Source organism: Gouania willdenowi, chromosome 6, assembly GCF_900634775.1.
Source record: "Gouania willdenowi chromosome 6, fGouWil2.1, whole genome shotgun sequence".
NCBI classification, from domain to species: domain Eukaryota; kingdom Metazoa; phylum Chordata; class Actinopteri; order Blenniiformes; family Gobiesocidae; genus Gouania; species Gouania willdenowi.
The window spans coordinates 50,237,395-50,265,391 of record NC_041049.1 but is presented as its reverse complement, the minus strand read 5'-3'; the positions used below and the strand labels follow the sequence as shown (position 1 = coordinate 50,265,391).

Sequence of the window (27,997 nt, the reverse complement as noted above, 5' to 3'; positions counted from 1 at the left end):
GTGAAAGTTACCGGTCTAGCGCCCCTTGTGGGAAAAAGTTAGACAGTGTGCCTTAAAGGAGTCGCTGCTTTTGCTACTTCTCAGAACAGCATGAATAACACAGTTAGATGTATTTCTGAGTGCGTTCGAACCCAGACCTTCCCCTAAGCATCCACACAACAGAACTCACTCACATGTGCTGTCTCTTATAGGAGAAAAAGCCAAAATTGGCACGTGGAATTTTTCATCAGCAAATTTAAACCTGAATTGTCTTTCTGGTTGGATTTCATTTGAATTAAAATTATTGAAATTCATATTGTATATTGTATATATAAGTTTTGGTCCATATCACCTAGCCCTACTCTTACGCTGTTTAAATCTTAATGTCTTTTAGGTAACTAAAACTGGATTATAACTGAAATAGTCCTGATCATCTGTATTAGATTTGTACATTTGTATATTTCTATTATATTTTACTGGAATGTGTGCACTTGTAATTAATCGTTGTTTAATTAACAGTATTTTACTCAATTATGTATGTTTTCTTTTTTCTTTTCTTTGTTTAGTGTTTCTTTTTTTCATCTGTAATATTTCTTGAGCCTCGGTGAGAAAGTATATCTGATTTTGATTCTGATGATGACCAAATTCTGACTAAAACTAAGTTGAATTTTAGTCCAAAGACTATGACTAAAACTAAATCAATCTTTCCAGTGAAAATAAACACTGTTTGGTGACATTCTGTCCACCCATTGTACTCTGCAAACAGCCCAATAATGACTTCAACACTGATACTGTATGTTTGCAGATCAGCATGAAGCAGCTGTACAATGCTCTATATTTGCATGAACAAAACACACACAAAACGGTTTTTATCCATTGCACACATACTCACACATGCACTATACAATAATCACATGCATTAAACTCTAACTTAGTGCGTGAGTGCATTCTGGCTTATTGGTAATGAGGAAAGAGTACGAGAGGATGAGGATAAAGTCCTCATTTAGACATCTAATCCAGTGAGCAGTCTGTCCTGTGTGGACCATCATCTCCCGTCATTAACAGCAGGCCGAAAAGATTAAACAAGATCAATGTTTATCACCCACTGTGCGCAACAGAAACCGAGTGCTAAACTCCCCCACCTCGTCACAATCTATCACAATATCTGCCCACACCGCTATATATATGCTGGCATCGCAAATCTATGATTATTCCACACATATGTAAAGTAAATCATTAATCAACGTTAAATCCCCCAAATCTGTGGTAATATTCTCAACCAAAAACTGGATGAGCATATTCATATTTAAGTAATATTCCATTAGTGGGTTTTACAAAAATATAAGCATATCTTGTTCTGAATCCAAATATTAAGGCAAGTTGAGAGACTTAAAACAGCAGCACAATTATTCATCAGGCTAACTGCACAGCTGCTTCTCAGTCTAAAATATTACTCAAACCCAAGTAGCCGCAACTTTGTGCATTAATCTAATGAAATCACTTGATGTATTAGCAGCTGCAGAGTGAAATAGAAAATGCCAGAAGTGATCGCAATCAATAAATAAAAGAAACAACTCAGTCTTAACAACTCATTCTTGCTTAACTAGGACTTTATGTTCCACTTTTCCTATTTCATTTCTAGTGTTTCATTTCAAGCAACAGCCTTGGAGAGCTGCTGTAAAGTCAGTACCAGGTCTCGATCTTTAATGCCGGCAGTGGTGCATGTCTGCAATTCTACAGCAAGTCTGGCAGTAGCTGCTAATGACACCACAACCTCGCCATCCCTATTCCTCCTCAGCACGTCATAAGACTGTGGAGGACCATATGGTCTGATCAGTCCATAAAATTAAACCCTGCACTGTCGAGGAAAAAGAAATAGAAAGACGACTGTTGACTTGTTTAGTCGAGGATGAGCCCTATTTGGCAGCTGGAACGTAGTTAGAGGAAGCGATAACACAAAGCAGAAGCTGTGGAGCATACATAAAAATAACCTCCAAATGCAGATGGTTGAGACATTTGGAAAGCGTGTGCAATGCACTGTCTTACTAAATCAGGCATGATATTAGTATTCTACTGTAAATTCCCTTTAATGAGTTTTTGACATCTTTTGTTTTAATGTATTTTGGTGTCTGCAGCTCAAACACATAATTATACTTTTAAATAGTCTTTTCTTAAATTTAGGGTTTGGGGTCTGTCAAAAAAGTTATGGCATTAGCAGTGTTTGGAAAAACGGCATTTTTTTAAGTAACGGGGTAATCTAACTAATTACTTTTTACGCCGTTACAATGCCGTTACCATTACTGAACGTTAAATGCGGCGCGTTACATGCATTTATTGAATAAACTGTTATCTGAAAGCACCACTGGCTTCATACGCAGCTGTAGTGAGGAGGTGGGTTAATAACAAGGTAAGCGATTATGATTGGCTAAGGTGGCGTCATGTTTCATGGTAGCCAATCAGAGCCAGTGTTTTTACACATGTGCCAGCACACACGCCACACACACAACTACTACAGATTTGATGAAGCAGCAGAGATGGTGAGCGTGGAGCAGTCCGATGAAAAGTTGGCATTTTTAAGGTGGCGATACCAACACTACTTTAAATTAATTGTGGTCAAAAACAAGAACGTGTATGTGAAGTGTTCATTATATCCAGGAGTAAAGACTTTGTCGACATCCATTGTAAGCAACTCAAATTTAATGAAGCACCTCATAACGACACACGCATCTAAAAAATCTGAATTATTTGACATATAGCAACTTTTTTTTTTCAGTAATGCAAATAGTTATTTTCCTTGGTAATGAGTTACTTTTATTATAGAGGAATTCAGTTACTGACTCAGTTACTTTTTGGAACAAGTAGTGAGTAACTATAACTAATAACTTTTTTAAAGTAACGTTTCTGACACTGGGCATTAGGGTGAGTGTTGCTCAGGTGGTAGAGGAGTCATCTTCTGATCGAGAGGCTGGGGGTTTGATCCTAGCCCATACCTGTTGAAGGGTCCTTGGGCAAAACCAGCGCCTTTCATGGCAGCTGTGTGAATGAGCTGATATTGTAAAGTGACTACTTCAGTTTGGTGATAAAGCTATATGTATATCAAGTCCATTTACCATTAAAAAGTGCTTTTATTAGGAGTGTCCCAATACAACTTTTTTTTACCTTCTGATACAATACCGGTGCTGCAGCCTTGAGCTTTGGCCGATACCAGTATTGGTTCAATTCATACATACTTTTATTACTTATTTTGTCGTGTGGAATGTTATAAAAGGCTTCATCAAGTGATGTTACTCAAACAGAGAATAATAGTCAGCAACAGTAGGTAGGAGAAAAACTGACGTATTTATTGCTAGCCAATGGGTTACATACATTTTTACCTGAAAGATAAAAAATAATCTACAATTGAATGAAAGAAGACCCTGAAATAAATCCAATAAAATCAAATTAATATATATTTTCAAAGTGCAAAATAACTAGTTCAACTTTAACATAAGAATATTCCACAAATGACATCTGACAGAAGACATCTGCCACCTTAACATCACACATCCTCTGGCTGTGATGGAGTTTCAAACTGTCTCTCTGTCTGTTTCTGTGAACGCTGACAAATAACCAAACCCAAATCATTTTCAAACACATTTTCTAATCTCACCCTCACTTATTTCCCCTTACGTCAAGTCCTTTTGATTATCAGACCCCGCTAACTGCATGCGCCATACTCATTGCCATCTTCTTAACAAAAGCAAAACCCTGCAAATTGGGCTCCAGCAATTACTAGAATTTGTGTAATTTGTGCACTTTATTCTAAATCAAAGTTCACGGAGCAACAAATATCTCACTAGGCAGCATGGCCGACCATTTGATCCTGTGAAATGTATTGAAAATGTACACTGCAAAGCTTTTTGCAAAACTGTCCACTTCTTGTGTGTGTATCAGTGCATCGTTGGCCCACGGAGAACCAAGCTGCAACCATTGTTATGCTTGGTAATTGGAGCTCAGGGTATGAAAGGTTGAGAAATTCAACACCAAATAGACAAATAAGCACAAGTGTGAAATTCCCATGACATACCCTGAAGCCAGCTCGCAATTTTTACTGGGTTTTCTGGCTCGCAGGCTTGTTTGAGAGGTTGATTCATTAGCACTTCAGCAGCCACCGGCGCCATCACAAATGTGGCTTTCCCAGAGTTTCGAACTTATCAGCAACATTCTTCTGTCACCTTTTGTGTGACGGATAAATTGTTGCTTAAAGTGACATTTTGTGAATGCAAACAAAACCACTACAAGTGGATCAATACCACAAAATCAATTCAGCTTTCTGCCTACCCAGCATGCAAAGGGGGAGCAAAAAACAAAAGTTTTCTGGTGGAGTGCATCAGCTGAAACATCACAGTGAAAAATCAACACAAACATCACACTGGAATTCATACACTTATATTGTGCAACAATATAATTGTATAGTCCCAGAGGACAGTACTGTAGAAAGGAAACAGAACTAATTACGGCATATGTTTACTTCCTCTGCATCATTCCCATTATACCTTAAAGCCATTACGTCTAGATATCTTCCTTTAAATGTGTGGAGAGAAATTATTTAGATAATTTTAAAAAGACAGAAAAATTGAGCAAACAATTTAATAATGTCTTTAAAAAATTATCAACAAGAGAGCACAAATCTCATCCCACTACCATATATCCTTTTAGCCAGATATTGGCAGTTATCTGTATTGGTGATCCTCGTCATGGTACCATGATCATGCACAATTTAAAGGCTTATAAGAAACTTCTATCCCCATTAATAACCATACATTAGGTGCAAATATGGGCATCCCCAGTTTTGAAAAAATCACAATGAATTGCGCAATTCAGATCCGATTCCGGATGAAACTCTGTGGGGCAATTGAAGAACCAACTGGACATAACTGAGGCAAATTTCAAAAAAATCTGTCAATTAAAAACTGAGATACGAATTTTTGAAATTTTCTGCAATAATGAGAGATAGGGTTTTTTTTTTTTTTAAACTGATCCATAATCAGTATAATGATCCAGATCCCCTCTAAAATGTAATGGAATCTTCCATGGCGTAAGGTCTATCTTTGGTTAAAATGTTGTCAAAATCCATTACAGACTTTGGATGTAACCCTGCTAGCAGACATTGGAGGTAATAATCAAAATGTATAACTTAAAGACTTGTTTTGCCTCAATTTTCTTAGAAACTTCTCCAACTTAGCAAAGTGCTCTTCCAGCAATTTCAAAGTACTTCTATTAGTGAAATGGAAGTAGGTTTATAGCTATCAGGCTCCTTTCATATGAAACAGTTCTTAGTTTCAAGCTAAATGCCTTGCAGTCTCTCGACTTCAAAGATCAGGTTTAAAATATTCCGATCAGATAAAGTGCAGGCCTATAATTAGGGCTGGCTCATATAAGTCTGAACCATTTTCTCAAATTGCTGTTTATATCACTTAGACCCTCGTGCTTTCTTTTACACTTAGCATATCAGGGTCTTACATACATTTTTTTTTTTTTATTGTAATTTTTATTAACATGAGCAGGGTTTAGACCGTCGTGAGACAGGTTAGTTTGACTCTACTGATAACTAAGGTTCCATTCCATCCTGTATTCTTTACTTTCTCCCTTCTAATCCCTCAGCTTTGAGGCTAATCTGTGATACCACATCCAACCGCCTTGTGGTAGCTTGACTGATCTTAAACTCTCTGTTCTGTTCACTAATTATTTTCCAAACACCCCTCCCAGCCAAACCAGGATAAACCATCTTTACTTCCCACAAGCAGGACTTCACAAAGGCTTGAGATGTAGTAAGACGTCATATGAAGAACTGGGCAGTCCCAATACAACTTGTTCATTTACGATACGATATGGATACTGCATCCTTTGAGTATTGGCCAATAACAATCCGACACTATAACAATATGAATCATATATACTTTTAATACGTATTTTATAGTGTGCAAGGGATATTGCTCAGGCGGAGAACAATAGTCAGCAACAGTAGGTATGAATAAAAGTGACCTGTTTATTATTAACCAATGGATTACATACATTTAAACCTTAAACATAAAAATATTGTACAAATAATTTAAAAATAAGAAAACAATTGAATTTAGAAGACCCTGAAAAAAAACCTCAATAAATCAAATGAAAACTATATATAATATATATATATATATATACAATTAGTATTAACCAATGAGTTACATTCATTGTAACCCTAGACATATACATATTTAACAGATAAATGATTTTTTTTTGTTTTGTTTTTAACACATGTTGGGTTGTCTCATTTTTAGTTTTTCAGGTTTGTTCTCTCTTTCATGTGTTGCTGATTACTTAAACTAAATCACCTGTTTTTTCCCAGGTGTTTTGTTCTTTTTCTCTCTGAGTCTGTGATTGGCTCAACTTCACAAGGTGTGGGAGGGGCCAATGTGATGTCCATATATTGGTGTGACAACAACCACAAATGTTTGTTAGACCTTATGGAGACCATGCTTGGGCGAAACATGTTGTTCTTTCTAATGATTTGTCTATTATAATAAAGGCTTTTTAGTATCTACTTCCTTATTAGATTTTTTTACATTTTGGAGTGAATGGTTTCTCCATTTTTTGACAGATTTATTCCTCCAGTTTTTCCAAGAGCACCCGAAACTGCTTTACTTTAAACACTATGAGAAGCCAGTCATTCCCTTCCCTTTGTTCTTCACCCTGAAAAATAATCTCAATAAATCCAGAAAAAACCATATCTATGTTGTTAGATAAAGACCAATATAATCTGACCATCTAAGCTAAAAAAAAAAAACATCACTGCCTATAATAATCTGCCATATAATCTCTTTATATGACGTGTGTGGCGTAGCACTCACTATCACAAAGGTAGACATCAGGTGGTACAATAAGGCATCTTTGGGATCTGTTCTATTGCAGGCCATGAGACGTTTACCTGACAGTGGCTGCCTGTAGGCAACGTCTAGAAAGTGACAATGTCTGTGGTAATGGGCATCAATAATGCAGACCGTTGGCCAAAGAAAAATTCCCTGTCACCATTACGGTGCTCACAGCACTGAGACGTGTGCAGCGTTCACTTCTGCTGCACCACCACACATTACAGACTCATATACGGGTTTAATCCTGAAGCCTCTAACTGTAGTGAGCTGGAGTTGCAGACACGTAACCAGTGTGACAGACAGGCACATCCATTTCCAAGTTATTATGTCAAAATTTTGGCAGCCAAAATCATCATAATAGGACACACGCAGTTTTTTTACTTTAGTTGTTATGATAGGAGGAATTCATCAAATTGATGTCCTATCAGTGTCAATGATGACCTTATTAAAGAGTCAGTATTAGATAGACAGGACCAATTGACATTTGATGCAGTTCCTGTCACTGTCATTAAAATGTCACTGAAATGTGACATTGGGGTGGAGCTTGTAGTTGTATTTATTGAGTCATGCAAGGCCACCAACTCTGTTTAATTTCTGCTAAAAAAAAAAAACCCGAAAACAATATCAAGTCCTCTCAACAGTGAAAAAAACAAATTGAAAAAGACAAAAAAAAAAAAAACAGCCTGGTGAATCTTGACCATTGTCACTCACATCTGTTAAGTGTTTTTAAAGCAGCAAAGTGTACAAGGGAACAGCTAGCTGTTTTTTTTTTTTTGTTTGTTTTTTTGTTTTTTTAATATATGGAAATGTTGTGGCTTATTTCTGAAATAATTTAAATTCTAAGGGCGTACTACAGATGTGTAAGAAGCTGTGAACAGGTATTGTAAGAGCTCCAATTTTCCGTGATGGCAGAAAAAGGACGGAAAAGACAAACAGAAACAGGAATGGCAAAATTCTTATTTTTATTATTCTTTTAAAAATGTTATTATTTTAAACAAAATCAAGTTGAAATTGTAATGTGACAGGAAATATACGCTCACATGCATGTATTTCTGACTCTTTGCCCAACCGTTTTGGTCGACTCTCACAGAAAATATGACGTGATATGAGAGACTTCACCTCCTGAAATGGAAATAATTGACTAAACCCTTACTGACATGTTTTGGGACAATATTACACATTGTGGAACTGGTGGCGCAATGTGAGGCAACTTTAGCAGACAGACAGACGTCAAATCTCGCGCAAAATCTCTTGTGATTTTAGAGCGTGCATTTGGCGCAAATACAGCAGATATACAGGTGCTGGTCATATAATTAGAATACATGAAAAAGTTGATTTATTTCAGTAATTCCATTCAAAAAGTGAAACTTGTATATCATATTGATTCATTGCACACAGACTTATATATTTCAAATGTTTTTTTTTTTCTTTTAATTTTGATGATTATAACTGACAACAAATGAAAATCCCAAATTCAGTATCTCAGAAAATTAGAATATTACTTAAAACTGATACAAAAAAGATTTCTAGAGATGTTGGCCAAATGAAAAGTATGAACATGAAACATGTTGAAAAGTGTACAGCACTCAATACTTAGTTGGGGCTCCTTTTGCCTGAATTACTGCAGCAATGTGACATGGCGTGGAGTGGATCAGTCTGTGGAACTGCTCAGGTGTTATGAGAGCCCAGGTTGCTCTGATGGTGGCCTTCAGCTCTTCTGCATTGTTGGGTCAGGCATCTTGCTCTTTACAATACCCCATAGATTGTCTATGGGGTTAAGGTCATGCCAGTTTAATGGCCAATCAATAACAGGAGTACCATGGTCCTTAAACCAGGTACTGGTAGCTTTGGCACTGTGTGCAGGTGTCAAGTCCTGTTGGAAAATGAAATCTGCATCTCCATAAAGTTGATCAGCAGCAGGAAGCATGAAGTGCTCTAAAACTTCCTGGTAGATGGCTGCTTTGACCTTGGACCTAGGGAAACACAGTGGACCAACACCAGCACATGACATGGCACCCCAAACCATCACTGACTGTGGAAACTTTACACTGGACCTCAAGCTACGTGGATTCTGTGCCTCTCCTCTCTTCCTCCAGACTCTGGGACCTTGATTTCCAAAAGACCTGCAGCATTTACTTTTGTCAGAGAACATAACTTTGGACCACTCAGCAGAAGTCCAGTCCTTTTTGTCTTTAGCTCAGGCGAGACAGTTCTGACGCTGTCTCTTGTTCAGGAGTAGCTTGACACAAGGAATGTGACAGCTGAAACCCATGTCTTACGTCTGTGTGTGGTGGTTCTTGAAGCACTGACTACAGCTACAGTCCAATCTTTGTGAATCTCCCCCATATTTTTGAATGGGTTTTGTTTCACAATCCTCTCCAGGGCGTGGTTATCCCTATTGTTTGTACACTTTTTCTGCCTCATCTTTTCCCTCCTTTCACCTTCCTATTAATGTGCTTGGACACAGAGCTCTGTGAACAGCCAGCCTCTTTAGAGATGAACTTTTGTGTCTTGCCCTCCTTGTGCAAGGTGTCAATGGTCGTCTTTTTGACACCTGTCAGGTCAGCAGTCTTCCCCATGATTGTATAGATTACAGAACTAGACATGGAGACCATTTAAAGGCCTTTGCAGGTGTTTTGAGTTTATTAGGTGTCTTCAATATTGAACCTCTCCACAATATTCTAATTTGGGGATTAGTTGTCAGTTATAATCATCAACTTTAAAAAGAATATACACTTGAAATGTGTCAGTCTGTGTGAAATGAATGTATACATTATACAAGTTTGTCTTTTTAAATGGAATTACTGAAATAAATCAACTTTTTTGATATTCTAATTATATAACCAGCACCTGTATAAGAAATGAATAGCAATGTTAACTCATAACTCAATTAACCGTATTAAGCACATTTGGCATGATTTCAGGAAATTCAAAAGCAAGTGACATAAAGAAAGATGAGGAAACAGAAAGGGATAAACTGACGCAGTGTCACGTAATAGTTGAGGTGGGTTGATTGACCAAAATATCGGTTATATTGATTTAAATGTTAGTATTGATCTTTTTAAAACCCACTTCTACAAGTTTGAGATCTTCTCCATGTACTTTGATGGTTTTCATCAAAGACCCAACCTGGTCGTGTCTGTATGAGTGCTGCTGTATTCAAGTGCTGCTCCAGTCAACGTGCTCAGCAAAGCAGACACACTTTCCTACTCTTTTCTTTCCTGTGTTTTGATGTTGCAACATCATGCTGCTCTGCAACCCCATGTAAACAAAAAGGATCCACTGAGGAAGAGCATAGAAAGAATCCAGCTACATTTTCAGGCTAAACATGATGCTAACAGCAATATATTCATTAGAACACCTCGAAAAACACTGGAAACAAAACGGATTCATGTAGCGGTATTTAAGAGCAACATCATTGTAGAAATAAATATCTATCACTATGTAAGTTACAATAACCCTGTATTACTTGGTAAAAAAAAAAAAAAAAAAACCATGCAAATATTAAATTAGTACAAGTATACAAGCATAAAGTTAAGTTCTTTTATCTGAACAAGTCACTTATGCCACACTCTCAAGGATCTACTTTGAAAGAAAGGGAAAACCAGATGTAATTAGGGTAATTTGTTATTAGTTATTATTAGGTACTGTGAGGCCGGACCTAGGCTATACTGTTATGGTGGTTTTGGATGAATGAGCGGCCATCTTTAGGGTTGTTTGGTCAGATACAGACAGGGAGTCTGAGCAGAACTGACCACTAGTTATTTACCAGTTAAATACCTATAGTTACCTATTGCTGTAAATGGGGAAAAGGGATAAAAGATTAGTGATCGACCAATTCATAGGCCGGCTGATTTAATCGGCTGATTTTTGCGTGTTTTACGTGTATTGGCATCGTCTGCGTTGTCACACCTGTAGTTAACTAGCAGCGTGTGTGTGCATGTGTTTCTTTCTCTCTCTCTCTCTCTCTGCATCTCAATCAGCACTGTGCTGAAAAGTTTTTAACTTTGAGAAGCAGTTTACTACTTGTTTGAATATTTATTTTTCTTAATGTTGATGCAATTTAGAACAGAAATTTGAACAGTTTGTTGCTTAATGCGCATCTGACGTCACGTTATTTTCCTCTGCTAATTTTTGTTCTGGGGTTGTGTTGGAATGTACTATGCATGGTTTCTTTTTGTGTTTAATACTATAATTATATATATTTATACTCACTGATCCTGTTAATAAAATCTATCTTCAGTCAGGCCAACTTTTGTCGAAGCTATTTTCAGGACAAGGACGAACAGTTCTCTTCCATAATATTTCATGAGATGTCTCATGAAAAAGTAGTATCGGCTCCAAATATTGGCCCAAGAAAATCGACAGTCCGTATCGGTCATCGGCTAAGGCTGAAGGAAAAAAAAAAAAACGGTATCGGCATCGGCCCTAAAAAACCCATATTGGTCGATCCCTATTTAAGACAGAATTCCAAACATGGAAGCTTGTCTTTGGTCTGTTTGGGTTGTGGCCTTAAGTTTAAATGTTTAAATTTTTTTTGCTGTGTGACTCAACATTAAAACTCAATGTGTTTGAGGAAATATTGTTGTCAGACGCAAAAAAATGTGTCCATTTTGTGTCATTATCAACAGACTTCACAAGACTGGGCTATTGTTTCATTTAATTTAATAAAAAGTACAACATGCTAAGCTGATAAATACAATTTGAATGCCACTCAGTGATGGAGGGAACGTAGCTGCTAAAAGCTACGAGGCTGAGCACTCGAGCTAGCTGTGTGTGTTTTCTAAACTAGTTTCATTCAACAGTCCAAAAACATGAAAGTTAGGTTAATTAGGAGTTGCTAAATCGACCGGAGGACTGAACGTGTGATTCTCTGTGATTGATTGGGTGTGCTAACACTGTTTGACGTACTGCTAATTAGTTTTATACCACCCAATATAAGCCAGGATTGGCACCAGCAAAAACCCCCAAAGGCCTCAAAGCGGGCACCTAAGATGAATTAAGGCATGTGTTCTGGTAACTTTACCCTCGTAACTATGGTAACTACTCTCCGCTAACATTGATGGCAATGAACCAGAAATGACAGGGGGTCCTGCATCTGCGTTTGCTAACAAAACTAGCAATATCCCTCTCCTCCCTAGCCACAATTACTTATTCAGTTTATTTCATGTTTCGAACAACGTGTTATATTGATTCGTTTATTTCTAGAATAACTGTTTGAGTTGCGTAGGCAGACCCCAGCACAAAATATTGAAGTCAATAATGAAAAGAGCAAAAAATCAAACAGAGCATCTTTCCCAGGGATAACGCAACCTTTTTTTTTTCCTTTCTAACTTTGCCTTGTTCTTCCCCCTCATATTATTTCAAAGGGCAGGTCATACTTTTTTCATTCAAACTGCAAACAATCATTACACAAATACTAGAACACGTTGCCCTTTTCGCGGCTGTGCAGTACAACATTTTTTTCCCAACCCTTTTTTGTCCCTGTAGCAATCCTCACACTAGCCACGAGTACATGCACACCTCATTCGCCTCCTGCTACACAAACACTTTCTCACATCTGTCCTCCAACCATCTGACAATTATATTTCACCAGCCTGACCTCTCATCAGCAGTATGGGCCTCCCTGTCTCTCATCCCGCTGCCCTTTACTTATTTGCAGTGAAGTGAACAGGTTCGCTGTGGAAACAATCTTGTACATTGGGATGCATTTGCACACTATCCCTACCTTTTCCTGCCTCTGCGTGTCTTTGTTTCTCTAACTCTCCTGCAGGTTTCTCACTTTTGGATTGCTTAACTTTCCTAACTCTCGAGCCTAGAGTCCCCAAGTGAGGTACCCGTATCCCCAGGGGTACACAAATTGTCATCGGGGGACAGCGGGGTAGGTGAATAAAAATTTAAAACAGCATGACAACTAGGAATGATACCTTTCACATGAAGCAATACATGTGTGAAAATGTTCCAATTTACTATATCCTCATAATAATAATAATAATGCAAACAATGTATTTAACAAATATATCAAACCAACTGTATTGTAGCAACATTTGCTTCACAAATTTATTCACCATTAAAACCCTAAACTACAACTACACAGTGTTTTTTCTTAATGCACAAATTCAAAAGCAGCTCTACGTGACAGGTCTCTATAGTGAAAGTATTTTGTTTGCATTTGTGCAAAAGAACTAAGATAGGGTTCTCGCCAGCGCTGTTGAGCGTAGGGACCCCCGGCGTTGTAAATTTGCTCCCCTAGGGAGTCAAGTACGCTGCTGAAAACGGAGCGTAGGGGGCGACATTACTCCCTTTTCTGTTGTTTTTAATTTTTTTTTATCGGTACCGTCGTAATATTTGTTACACACTTGGACACAAAAGGGACTTCCAGGCGTGCATGGGTTGTTTTAAATCTCTTTTGTTTCCATAACAGCCCCAATATTACTGTGGGTATAATATATATATAAATTGTTATCTCTCTCTCTCTCTCTCTCTCTCTCTCTCTCTCTCTCTCTCTCTCTCTCAGGCATGATTTTATTTTATTTCGAACATGAACACAACAGCAGTGTATTTACCACAATGAAAATAATAGTAATTTATGAAAAAAAATCAAACAAAACAAAGTGAGAATAAATGGTTCCAAAATCCTGCACATGAAGCCTGTACATGTTTGAGGAAGTATGAAGTATGAATTTACATGATCCTACCCCTTGTACTAACAAACAACTTTTGGCATTAAAGTAAGACAGTAACAAAGATTGAAAAAACAAAACAAAAAAAAACTTTAGCTTTACTTCACTAAGTTTGGTCCTCAAATAGTTTCAAATTTCAAAATGTTCCACGCCACACGATCCCCCTATGCTGTGAAAAATTCCTGCTGGGAGCCCTGGCTTAGTTGGTTCTAATCCCATTTATCAACTGTGTGTGCAGCCACGAGGTGAAGGGAGAGTCTGATTAAAGAGCAGAGTGAGGCGCTCCCTTATACTTTCTCTTTAATAGTGGACGTGTGTGTGTGTGTGTGTGTGTGTGTGTGTGTGTCACAGAACCAGGAAATATCTCTGTGCTCAGATGTAGCTGTGAAGCCCTTAACAGCTTGTTCTCCAACTTTCTAGTAGTCAGTGCAGCCCGCTGCTCTGGAGTGACGCTCACATCTATACCTGTCATGTTTCTGCATGGAGCGGCGGTTCAGCAGGTGCTCAGTCTGCAGCGCATTTTAAAAAGAGGAGCCTCGCAACTGTTTTCTATCAGCGTGGTGTAATGTTGTGTTCAGGTATTGCACGGGAAATCGCCATACTCTTCCATTACCTCACAGTCATGAGGATGCGTTTCGGTATTAAAACATGGTACCATTTGATTTCACGTGAATCGGAACCAGTACCGAAGGAATTTGGTCCGAACCTAGAAAAGTATCAAATTTGGTACGCATCCAATGACAAATTTGGACCAGCAGTCAGGAGCCTCCATGCATTGCCACAAATTACACATAGGCCTCTGCAAGACTACCCTCTAGTAGTCAAAAAAACCTCAAACTACATTTCTTTGCACTAGCCAAACATGCTTTGATGCCCTCTGCCACCCCATACTTGGGTTGAGGTGTATTAACTGCTTAATATGATATTCATTTATGCTATATACCTTTTTCTGTGACTTAAGCATGGGGTTTACTATCCTAGCAGTTGTCCCTGTGGACCTGCTGTTTGCATGTGACATTGCCTTGTGACAAAGGGGGGCATCCAATCCCCATTTCCTGCTCTTCCTCAAATAGTAAATTCAGGCCATAAACTATCTAACTCCGGCCTTTGTTCATTGCCATGTGAGGGTCTTACCACCTTAATGGACAAATATTGCTTCCTTTCTTTGTGTTCCAGAGAAGGGTGGTTTAGTGATCATGTGATGTCTAAGAACTTTGTGAAGGATATAAGCGTATCTCTCCTGTACATTTTGGCCACTCGTGCTGTCACAGGGGTCCTGCCTTTCTCCTGTTTGTGGCCTGAGAACATGATTTGACATCCTTTGTTCTCCCAGGGTCCTTATCCCAGCCCTGTTCTTTTGATTCTGCTTGTGTTAATAAACTTTGTATTATTTTGCAAGTACGTTTCAATGAAGATCCTTTTTTCCACCACCTTTTTCATCGTCCACATCACTACCTTGGGAAACCACGACAGGGTGAAAGTGGATTTTCAGCTTTGACAAACATGAAAACAAAATATAGACTTTGCGTGAAGAAAGATTTAAGACTCAGACTCTCAAATTCTGTGCATCGTCTCAAGTTAACCTCACCCTTCTCATCAAAGTTGTAGTGAGTTGTATTTCACAGTTTCAGGATGATGAATATGTTGTATTACTGCTCTTTGTTCAATCAACAAATGTTTGGTAGATTTATTTTACTAAAAACAATAGATTGTTTCTCACTTAAAATGCCAGTATGGCATTTATGATATATTATTCCTCAACAGGATAGGTCAAAATCCAAGAGAAATTTCCCTGTAGGGCTACATTGTATATAACATTACATTATTATGTTTTTTAAGTGTGCAGGAGAAGTGGGTACATGGCTTCAGGTTAAAGGGGTACGGGACCAATGCTCTGATTTTGCCCAAAATATCAACGTGTTTGATCTTTTTTTTTTTTTTTGCACAACATACAGTAATGCCTTATAAACCATTTGAAAAATGTCTTCTAAATATCTCCTTTTCCTCCTCTTCCTGCACTTGTTCTTCCAGACTAATCCCTACTTTAAGATGGAAGAGGAAATAAGTGGCACACGCTCCCTCTTCCTTCCTACAAGGCTTGATCTACATGCTAGGACTGTAGAGAAGAAAGGAATGCGGGGATGTTACTTAGACACATCTATTTGATATAGAGAAAAGCACCCAAAGGAGGAATCTGAGGCTGCAGGCACATTACAGTCCCATAGTGTTACGTCAGTGGAAGAAAAAAAAATAATGTAAGAATCTCAGCCGTAGGGAAATCTGTTTCACTGCGAGGCCAATCACGGCATTTAGTACAAAACAGAAAGAAAAAATGCAAAATAGTACACGCGATATTATGTAAATAAATATGAAGTGATATGCATATGGACGCCTGCTCTGGAAATAGTAACAATGAGTGTTTTTAAATTAAATTTGATGAATGTGAGCAACTTAGTTTTAATTGCTCTCAACTTAAACAAACAACTCCACAGTCATGAATTACAAACAAAAAATAAAATTTTGTCTCTTCTCAATTCATTTCACATCACAGGAGGAATATGCAAATATAGTTGGAGGTGGGGGGGGGGAGAAAGGGAAAATTGGATTAAATACAGCATGAGGCAAGATGTTGACTCTAAGGCAGACAGGAAGATTAGAAGAGAAACGAGGGGTGGAGGAAAGAGAGAAGGCTGAGGAAAGGTTTGGTGGATGGAACTGGCTGAGAAGAGGCGATTACCACAAACTGAATGCAAAGACGTGCACAGATACCAAAAAAGACAGGGCGAATCCCCTCTAATAAAACTCACCATTCAATTCAATACAGCTCCCAACCCTGATTCCATTAACAGATTCCTACTCAGGTGCAAAGAATGGGATTCTTTATGTGTGACATCCAAAAGCTAAGATTCCCCACCATTAATCTGAAGTGACGTCTTCTGTAGGCCAACAAAAATCCTTTACTAAGCTGTGCAGGTCCCTCACTTCCCTCTTCACAAAAACAACACCACGCATCCAGTTTCTGTGAGTCATGACTCATGGCCTCAATCCATGATGGTTTTTACTTTTTTTTTCTTCTCGTTTTTAAGCTCATACTGTGGGATACGCAGAGGCTTTGTCAAAGAAATATCATTGTGTTCTCCTGGGATTTCTGGTGTACTAAATATAGTCTGTTGAGTAAATATTTCCCATCGGATTAGCAGTGGATGTAGTCAAGGAGGGAAGACTGATGCATTACTGCGAGGCTTTCAGTAAGACAAACGCCTGTGAGTTTACTGTAAAAGAGTCACTAGTGAAGTCCAGACTAGGGATGTAACGATTCACTCAACTCCCGATACGATTCGATTCACGATACTGGGTTCACGATACGATTCTCTCACGATTTATTTTACAAAATGGGACTGTAGACAAATTTTTTTTTTGGGAAAAAAACTAGAAAATACTGTATTATTTTCCTTTTATTTTTCATTGTCAAAAGAATTCTTTGATAAACTATTCAAAACAATGCAATTTAAATAAAAATAAATCTTGAATGAAATAAATTAAGGAATAATACAAATGAAAATGAAGCCTATTCATTTAAATTCTGGTTCTATAATAAACAATGCAAAACTGCATAATAGTTCTTTTTCCTTTAAAAGTGCAACTGAAAATGTATTTTGTGCCTTAACAATTGGACTTAAAAAAAAAAAAAACAGTGATTTCACTGATTTACGTCATATTTGTTTGGACCAGCAGAGGGCGCTAGTAACACAGTGGTCGGTTGGCATGCAGATATCTTGCAGTGAAGAAGAGAAGCTATGCTAGCAGACAAAGCTAATAGAAAAACGTGACTTTTACAGATATTCAAGTAATATTACAGATATTCTTTCAGTGCTAAAGGGGTAATGAATCATTTATTAACATAATTAAGAGTAGAAGGCAGCCAGAAAGAAAGTATTAGCAGACTCCGCCCGCCGCCTACACTTGTGGATAGCGCCCTCTGCTGGTTAAATAAAATACTGCGATTCAATTTTCAGAAAATCGATATCAACCGTGATACCTATGAATCGATTTTTAACTGCCTTACGATTAATCGTTACATCCCTAGTCCAGACTGTCCAATAAATTGTTGATGAAACAGTTATGGGCCACTTTTATCACAGTAGGGGCCACAAAAAAGACATTATCAAAATTCAAATCATTGTTTCGAATAATGACGAAAGTGAGCATTAATACAGGAAAGAACAAAGGGTTTGTGTCCTTTTGTTGTAGTTTTGTGTATTTTTCTTGTATTGTCTTTTGTGTTTTGTTTATTTTTTGAGAGGTTTTATTCCATTTTTGATGATGTTTTGGGAGTAATATTCTGTATTTTTGTATGTTGTTTTGTGTGTTTTTATTGTAGTTTTGTTTTTTTCTGTCATTCTGTGTTTTTTTTTGTTGTTTTAGTGTATTATCAGTCATTTCATGTATTTTCGGTGTCATTATGTATATGGTTTAGTTATTTCTGTGTATATTTGCAGTCATCTTGTGTATTTTGGTCATCCTTTTGTATGTTTTAACATTTTTCTGGATTTTTTTCAGTCACTATGTACGTTTACTTTTTTGCCGCACAAAATTAGATCAATTGCCGCATGTCTGCTCTAAAATAGGTTCTGACAACCTTAGATTTACAACCTGTAGCCACAAACACTGATAGGCAAAAAAGCATCATTTATTCCTTGAAATAAACTCTGTGTTAAGAGTATTAATTCAAGAAAAAACAAACAAACCCTGTTTGTATTCCACAAACAAAAGCAATTCAAAAAATTCAGAGGAGTGATTAAAAAATAGGTGGGGTAATGAATCACATCGCTCTGACGGTGATGTGTAATACAAGAATATTACCAAAACTGGTAAAAGAATGAAGCCAGTCAATTGTGGGAATATGCTGCGTTAGATTAGTTAATCAATTACTGCAGAAAATAACAGACATGGCAATGATTAATTGTGTGAGATTGGAAAAGCAGCAGACATCACATATTAGAGTTATGGTAGATTGTTCTTATTATATGCATGTTAGAAGAAACAACATGTCGAATGTATAGGCTGGAATACCTTCTTTGGATGCAAATCATGTAAAACCACCCTGAAATTGAACATATTTAGTGTGTAAGCATATTCTCTCCACCAATAAATAAAAGTATCTATTAAGAAAATGTCTCCTACATATATAAAGGCAGCACGTTAGCATGATGATAATGAGTTGTTGCGAAACACACACTCTTTAAGGTGATTGAGACCCCATACTGAGAGTAATCCAGAGCACTTGTTCCATCCCCTTCTTATACACACACACTGCCAGAAGAATTCATCCGAGATATTAGACATTATTCTCTATTTGAACGACACTAATAACTGCTCCGCTGAAGGCTCTAATCACAACAGTTCCCTCTTAAAATGTATTGACATAATAAGGCCTTGCACCATTATGATTAGCATTTTGTGCTCACATTAGACAAATAACAAAAATTTGCCATCCCAAATTAATAACTATTTCCACTTGAGTTCACAATTTCAATCCAAACTATAAATTGTTCATTTTTTTAAATTAATAGGTAAACAAACAAAAGGGAATAACACCATTGAACAAAAAATATCCTAAACCTAAACTTGTCAAAACTCTCAAAGCAGGATCAACTATAATGGAAAAGTTGGATAAATGTCTTACCCAAGCCCCAAATTATTAACAATTGAAGAGCTTTTGTACTACAATTTCACAAAAAGAACTACCTGTCCCACAGAGTGGCTACAGGAAGGGCTTCAGTTCTCAGAAAGCTGCTGGTGTGTGAAGCTCAACTGCAGCTCTACGGTTGGGCCTAATTACAGAAAACACACGGAAATCACTTCCTGAAACTGGGAGGGGCTATATGACAGAATATTCCCTCAACTAAATGCTTTGGGAAAGTATCATGTATTCTCACCTTGTTTAGTCCATGCTTGAATAGTCCATGCTTCATGTAAGACATAAACAAACAAGCGTAAAATCTGCTGCTACTAAATCTCGCAAAATCGCTCAGTAGTGCACAATCTTACGCATTTTAAGGGTACCGTTTTGACTTTTGAATAGGGATGTAACGATTAATCGTAAGGCAGTTAAAAATCGATTCATAGGTATCACGGTTGATATTGATTTTCTGAAAATTGAATCGCAGAATTTATTTTAACCAGCAGAGGGCGCTATCCACAAGTGTAGGCGGCGGGCGGAGTCTGCTAATACTTTCTTTCTGGCCGCCTTCTACTCTTAAATATGTTAATAAATGATTCATTGCCCCTTTAGCACTGAAAGAATATCTGTAATATTACTTGAATATCTGTAAAAGTCACGTTTTTCTATTAGCTCTGTCTGCTAGCACAGCTTCTCTTCTTCACTGCAAGATATCTGCATGCCAACCGACCACTGTGTTACCAGCGCCCTCTGCTGGTCCAAACAAATATGACGTTTTTTTTTTTTTTTAAAGTCCAATTGTTAAGGCACAAAATACATTTTCAGTTGCACTTTTAAAAGAAAAAGAAATATTATGCAGTTTTGCATTGTTTATTATAGAACCAGAATTTAAATTAATAGGCTTCATTTTCATTTGTATTCCTTTATTTATTTCATTCAAGATTTATTTTTAGTTAAATTGCATTGTTTTGAATAGTTTATCAAAGAATTCTTTTGACAATGAAAAATAAAAATAATACAGTATTTTCTAGTTTTTTTCCCAAAAAAAAATTTGTCTACAGTCCCATTTTGTAAAATAAATCGTGAGAGAATCGTATCGTGAACCCAGTATCGTGAATCGAATCGTATCGGGAGTTGAGTGAATCGTTACATCCCTACTTTTGAAGCATCAAAGAATTACATTTTTTTACATGATTTAAGGAGTAACTTGAACTGCAAGCAGTTATGAAAGGGGGCCAAGCCTTCCCGCGTGACCAGGTTTTGCGGAGCCCATGGAAGTACATCACAAAGGATGACGGGTTTATGGCGAGTGTCAGGACACAGGCCAACATGCCATTTGCAGTAATGGGCGTGGCCCAGCCTAGGTGATTCAGTGCTATTCAGGGAATCTGTGGATATGAGGCAAGTCTGGAGATTGTATGTGCAAAGTTTGGTGCGGATAGAGCTTAAACACTAGGAGTTTGAAAAAGTAGGTTTTTCACATGTCGTGACTTACAAAGAGAAACATGCAATGGGAGTGGGCGTGGCCTATGTCAGAAGATGCGACCCTATTTAGGGAACACATGAAGTTCATGAAGATGTGATTTAAAATGTGAAAGTTACAGGCCAAAATGTGTTTGCACCCATTATAGCGCCACCTAGAGGCACACTTTTTGGTATGGGTGGTCTGTGTGCTCTTCTATACAGTGTACTCAGTACATTTCACAGGCATCAACATAACAGTTTTTTTTTATTATTATTATTTCATCTCAACATAATACTTGAGATGAAATAGATGTTTGTTGTTTATGTTGTACTAAGCCACGCCCACTTTTACCAATCGTGATTAACTTCAAGATACGGCCTCAGAAACGACCCAAGGTCATATCCACCAAATTTAGTAAAAATCGGTCTTGCCATTTAAGAGATATAAATTTCCCATATTTGCAGCGCCCCCCAGTGGTCAACATTATTCAAAGTTGGCTCATACCCTCACAGTCACATGCCAATCAAGGATCTCAGATTTGATTTTGTTCATTTATTTTGATCCAGATATGCACCAGCTTGTGTTTTTATAGCGAGCTAAAAAAAAACCTTACTCGTTAATAATTTGTGCATATTTTAACTGAACAAAATTCTATACTCAACTTTAGATCAGGTCCAACTTTGGACAAAACCCCAAGGAGGAGTTCGAAAAATTAGATTTTTCAGTTTTCACGAGTTTGCAGCAACACAATTATAGGCGGAAATGGGCGTGGCCCAGGCTAGTGCTATTCAGGGATTCTGTGGATATTAGGTTATTGATATACAGTGTGGGAGCTATAGACCAAAACGCGTTGACCTTAGTTATAGCGCAACCTGTTGGCGGACATATGTGAGTTTTTGTGTCCGAGGTAGGCTGAGGGGTCTGGACCAACCCTCCCTTGCACTTACACTTTTAACAACGGAAAAATAAAAGGTAACTATAATAATGATTAAAATCAGAACAAAAACAATAGGTTTCTTAGCACCGCTGGTCCTGGGAGCCACGTATGGGCCAAGCCAGCTTGTCCCCAGGTCCCGCGGGTGCAATTGGCCCCCTAACTAAAAAATTTTTTCTGCTGAATACAAATGTATTTGGGTATGAAGTAGTGCTGTTGATTGATCCTGGTCCAACTCTCAACATTTTAGTCAAAGTATTTTAATTTAGCATAGTTTTGTTGTAAAATGTCAGAGTAACTGCCCTCTAAGGGTTGAAACACGGCTATTATAACTGATTTTTGCTATTGGCTGAGAACAAGATCATGTGATGTTTTGGGACCATCTTGCGTCACAACCACTGTTAGCCCCGCCCCTTTTATAAAAACTAGCACCTGTGGGCTCTACAATCGGTGGTGAGTAGGTTGGATTGAGAGAAGAGTGAATAGAGCGCTATATTAATGTGTAATGAGTAGCTAGAACACATTGCATAGATTGCTCATTGGAGATTTTACAGTATATACTGGGCGTGTTTTAACTACTCCAGGAGCCCCGTCCATAAACAAGGCATTTTTTTGAATTTCCTTCCTAGTGGCAGGTCAGGAGAAAGCAGGGGTTTAGTTACTCATTAATTAATGAATTTAATCCCTATTAAAAAGAAGGAAAGGAATTGCTGCTGACATGACACTGTTTAAACATGGGTGCCATATCGAAGCCACACAAAACATGTAGCCGAGCAAGCAATAAGAAAGTAGGCCAAATTTGCTTATTTTGTTGTGAAATAGTCGGTAAACAAAGAAACAGAGGACGCACTGTCACAGCAATGACTTGGTATAAGTTAAAATTTTTAGTGTGTGGCAACACATTTTCCTCACATTAACCTCAACTCTGAATAATAAGTTTCAACAAATTGGAATTATATGAATTGTGTCCAGCAGGGTGAAAAAAAAGAAAGAAACAGAAATCTTCTTGGCACACACAAAAACACGGAAACATTACATTTTGTGACAGTGTCAGGTTTTCCAGCATTTTGTCGCTTGTTGTCAAGGTGTTGTCACTTGGCTCAGATCAGCTCAAATTAGCAATCAGTATGGGTGGCGATTACTAGCTTACTAGTAGATGTAATTTAACAAAGCTGAAATCTAGTTGGAAGCAAAGAAGTGCATGTTGCATTGACACATGGCATCTTCCTTGTTTACTTAAAACTACTACCAATAATATTGTTTTGAATTCAAAATCAAAGTTTATGCCTCATAGAGCAATGATGAAACACCATTTACTCCAAAAGGAAAGGAGAAATGTAAATTGCCCCTTGAAAGCTTGTTTTCGTCTCCACTTTAAACACTCTTATTGACATATTGGGGAAAGTTTTGCGCATTGCATTGTGGGATGTGGAGTCCTGTAAACAAATGCATAGAAATGTTTTTACTTCAATCTTACACTGATTTCTTGTGTTTTTTTGCCAGTCAAGGAGGACAGTGATTCACTGAACACAATTTTTCTTCAAGTTTGTATTTCCATTGATATCACAATAAAGTAAAAACACTTCAATGCACTCATCTCCACATCCCACAATGCAATGCGTGAAAATTTTCCATAAAACTGAGCATTTGTAGTTGAGATGAAAACAAACTTTTAACCTTTTAGATCTTTTTTTTTCTTCAAACAAATGATCTATTATTTATTAATCAATGAGGCCCACACTATGGATGTGTCTATAGCAGCTTTGAATTAAAGCATAATTAAAAAGCCCTCAGCTGATTGGCTAAGTGGATGCAGTATGACAGCAGTCATTTGATCTGCATATAAATATGAACTCTAACCAACCAACTACCACCTCCTCCTACTAACTACCGTAGCTAGTGATTTTTGTTTAAAGGTGGAAATGGAGTAAATTGTCAATGCTGAACTGCATCATGATCCCTTTCCAGGCTTTCAATACTTTGAGGTTGTTGAGTAATAAGTAAGTTTTCTCATATTGGTCAATATCCACACTTTTTTAGTTCCATTAATCAACTGCATCTGTTTTTCTAAAGGAAAACAAATTACGAGCAAGTGCCATCAAACTAGTTTTCACTTACTATTTCAGTTTAGTGCATTGACGGTTAAAGAAAAAAAAAACTAGGGTTTTTGATTGTATTACAGCTTGTAATATCCCAAATATACCCCTTCATAAATTATTGACAACATAGATCAGGCTCTGCAATATGAGAAACAACATCTGTGTCTAGCAAGAAGAAGTTGTAAAAGATGCAGATGAACTGCTGCATAAATGGATGAACATAAATGAAAATCAATATCAAATTGAAAATATTTTGTCTGCTTCTTTTTCCCCTACTTTGGCCATGAATTTGCACCTTTCTCTCAAAGCCATGCCGAGAACACCCAAGCTTGCTTGTAAAATCACAGGCGCAAGTGCAAGAATTAGAAACGAGCAAGCTAAAACTGCCCAACCAGAATCATATAGGGTATAATCCCAGGAAACAAAAAAACAAATAAACATACAACTTCTTTGATCAGGGAAGGTACAGAAGAGGATTACGGCCAATTTTGATGGAGAAAATAATTTTGGACAAGTCAAGAAATAAGTCGAAATATCAAGAATAAAGTCGAAATATCGAGAATAAAGTCGAAATGTCGAGATTAAAGTTGAAATTTCGAGATTAAAGTTGAAATATAAAGTCAAGATTAAAGTTGAAAAAACAAGATTTAAGTTTTAAAATTTAAAGTTTCACAATATTGTATTTTGAGTTCATTTTCGATATTTACACTTTAATCTCAACATCATATTCAAATTCTATTCTCAACATTTTGACTTTAATCTCAACATTTCCACTTTATCCTTGATTTGTCCAAAATTATTTTCTCCATCAAAATTGGCCCTAATCCTCCTCCATAGGAAAGGAGAGTGTTGCAGGATTGAGAAAAAATATTTCTATGTATTTCTCAAAGTGCACATAGCTGTTTTTTGGTACATATCTGCATGAAAAGAAAATTAATACTCTTACTTCTGCTTGTTACAAAGACCTCCCCTCAGTCCGTTGTCATAATTCCCAACAGTCGTGCACGTTAGTACAATCTCAAACATGCATGTGCATTGTAGCCTGAGCAGCAGGCTATACAGTATTTAAATAGAAAATAGTGCATATACTATTTCCTGTGCACCTTGCGGTTCTATTTCAAAGCAAATAATTGCCTTTCCTCCTTTCCAAGCTTGTTTTCAGCCTTGGGGTCGACAAAACTGGAACATTTGATATGCACAGGTTTCATCTTTCAAGTGTTTCAGAGGCTTCCTGACAGTAACAAAGCTACTTGAAATTCCTGATAGAGGGTAAATGACAGCAGGATTGGGACTGGGTGATGCCAGCCGACGACAGAAAGGAAGGGGTTGCAGTGGTTTGCAAGCTAGGATTATACCTGCAAACACCTTCAATAGTCAATCAGGAACACAATGCAGCAGTGAGTACAAGGACACACACATTTGGATACAAGGACAGCTTTTTCCGCAATGATTTCATGATGTCAGAAAAATGTGAACACTGTAAGAAATCTGGAGATTGTAAAGGGAGCATTTTCCAGGCATGAGGCATTGAGACACACCTGTGGATTCAGCTCGTGCTGCTGCTGCACTCACTGCTTTACAAATGAGACTCATACGTGAGTCCTGATCAAAATAAAAAATAATGAACATATAAGGGCTAATCCAAGAGAGACTGAAGCTTCCATATCCAGCGCAATATATTTTGGTCAGTTTTCAGCCACTACATTTTTTGAAGCAGCAATAATAAGACTATGACAAATGAAAATATACAAGTGAATGAAAATGTTGTCAAAAATCTATATAGTTTCGTCAACTATTCAAAAACTAAACTAGAATTTTGTCAAATGGGAAGAAATCCAATCAGAACTCTTGATCATTTGATCATACGTATTGATCACATCAAATCATCTTTGTTTATTTACAAACATTAATACCATCAAGTATCAGGTTGATCAATGGTAACCGAAGATTCTGAAAACACTTATGCTTTATATTTTAGTCAACATTATCTGTACCAGATTTAGTCGACTAAAATCTTAACATCATTTAGTTGACTAACACTATAACTGAAAGAGTCCTGATGACTAAATTTGGACTAAAACAAGATTTTCATGTAGTCAATAGACTCAAAATTGATTTTTGTCAACTGTATTATTTTAAGTGGCAATAAAAAGACTGTGACTAATAAAAAAAATATATATGTGAACGAAAACCATATCAAAAAAGTAGTGATGGTTTTGTCAACTAATAAACACTAAACTATAATTCCGTCACATGGGAGGAAATCCAATCAGAACTCTTGATTTTACGCATTAATCACATCAAATCAGTCGGTGTATTTACTAACATTAATACCATCTAACGTCATTTAGTGTAGTTGACTAAACCTCGACTTTAACTGAAATAGTCCTGGTGACTAAATTTAGACTAAAACGAAGTTGCAATTTAGTCAAAAGACTATATAAGACTAAAAGACACTATAATAAAATGTGCTGTCATGAGTATCACTGTTCATGGCCTTCACTGAACAACATTGAACACACCTTTTTTATCCTGGATCTTGACAGTGAGCTCCATTACAGGCTCTTCCTCCCTGTCCAGCCTCCTGCTGATGCTCATATCTCCAGTGTCTCTGCCCACGGTGACAGGAGAGCTCTCCTGCTCGGGGTAAATGAGCTCATAGCTGGACGATTGAAACCTGGTGGGACTCAGGCTCATTATGACCGAGCCCACACTGGCATCTTCAGACACGTTGAGGGTCAGCAGGGGCCCGGGGTCGAGCAGCGACCTCGGTGACCGAGCTGTCCTCACTGACCCCGGGTGTCTCACCCACCGCTGGGGTTCAACAGTGACCCGCACGGCTGCACTGGTCAGGGAAGGCCACCCGTGGTCTCTGGCGTACACGTTAAATGTGAGTTTAGAGGGGATTCCTAGGATGGAGTCCACCAGGAGAACTTCACCTGTTTTAGGGACAACGTAAAAGCTGCCATTTTGGGGGGTGAAGGTGTATGTTAACTCTGCGTTTTTCCCGCTGTCTGCGTCCGTAGCCTCCAGTCTGTGAACCACAGTGCGCAGAGCAGTGGTGTCGTCTAAACTTAAGCTGATGTTCTCTGCGCTCAGAAAAGTCGGTGCATGATCGTTCGTGTCCAAAACGTCCACTTTTATGGACGCAACCTTGAACACCACAGAACGACAGGACAGCCCTAAGCTCAGCACATACCCAGAAACACACTCCCGGTCCAAAGCCTGGGAAGTTTTCAGCAATATGTTTCCGTGCTTGTGATGGGCGAACGCGCGGAAATTCTCGCTGCCATTTCCAAACAGTTTCAAATGCGTCCCGGTGAGCGGCGGGCACCATTTTTGCGCGTTGACGCGCTTCGCCGGAATGCTAAGTCCGCTCACTTTTGAAGACACCGGCGAGTTCTCAAATACGTGTCCGTGAAAGAAAGGCAGACTGGTCGGTGTTTGATATCCAACAGCCATCGTTAACAGACAGCAGCACAGCAGGCACACGGACCACATCATGGTGCTATGGTGACAAGTTTGGTAGCCTATAGCTCCACTTGGATGGGATGAACAGAGACGCAGTGAAAGAATGTTTCCCTCATGGCTGTCCGTTTAGTAGAACCATTCTAACTTTAAGCTTCCATCCGTGTTGTGGCTCCATGCAGAAGGTAGAAGGCGGCGCGCACGCAGTCTTGACCGCTGCAGGCAGTTTGATCAGCACCACAGCACCGGACAGCGCAGCAGCAGCGGGGGCGTGCCGGTGGCGCACGGAGAGACTGAGCTCCTCGGTGAACCCCACCCCGTGCGCTGGTCAGCGGGGTGTCTGCCTCAAACCCTCCTGACGGCGGATGAGCTTTTGCCCGACGGAGCATGAGCCTCCAGAGCTCCGAGACACATAATCCGCTCTCTGCGTAAAGAAATGTTGATTGAAGGGAAACCTCCAAATCCCCAAATCAAAAAATCCCGAGCGAGCGCATATGTTTCATTTCACCAGCGACACTCAATCTCTCATCAAGTCTCCTCATGCACTCACTCAGACGATGTGCGTTGCATAAAAAAATTAAATAAAAACACCATCAGGTGAGGTTTCTCTTACGAAACCTCATCTTTAATCTCTTTGTTACACATCCAACATTGTGCATGCTTTGCGTTTCTGAGACCTTTCACTTTTTAGCTCCAAAGAACTGCAAAAAACCCAATAAATGCACCAACATGTGCAAATACCAGGATTTCAAATGATAAACTGTGTTAATCTGATGTGCCAACACAGCTAGCT

General features: G+C 38.2%; 1 protein-coding gene across 1 annotated transcript in view; it reads right to left on the bottom strand.

The window, feature by feature from the left end:
• LOC114465384 (neural-cadherin-like) overlaps window positions 1-27,621 on the bottom strand; it is a 149,813-nt gene extending 122,192 nt beyond the window's left edge. The window contains 1 exon segment of the mRNA XM_028450367.1: window positions 26,259-27,621. Within this exon segment, the coding sequence (XP_028306168.1) occupies window positions 26,259-27,240 (982 nt within the window). The 5' untranslated portion in view covers window positions 27,241-27,621.
• Window positions 27,622-27,997: the final 376 nt, after the last annotated feature.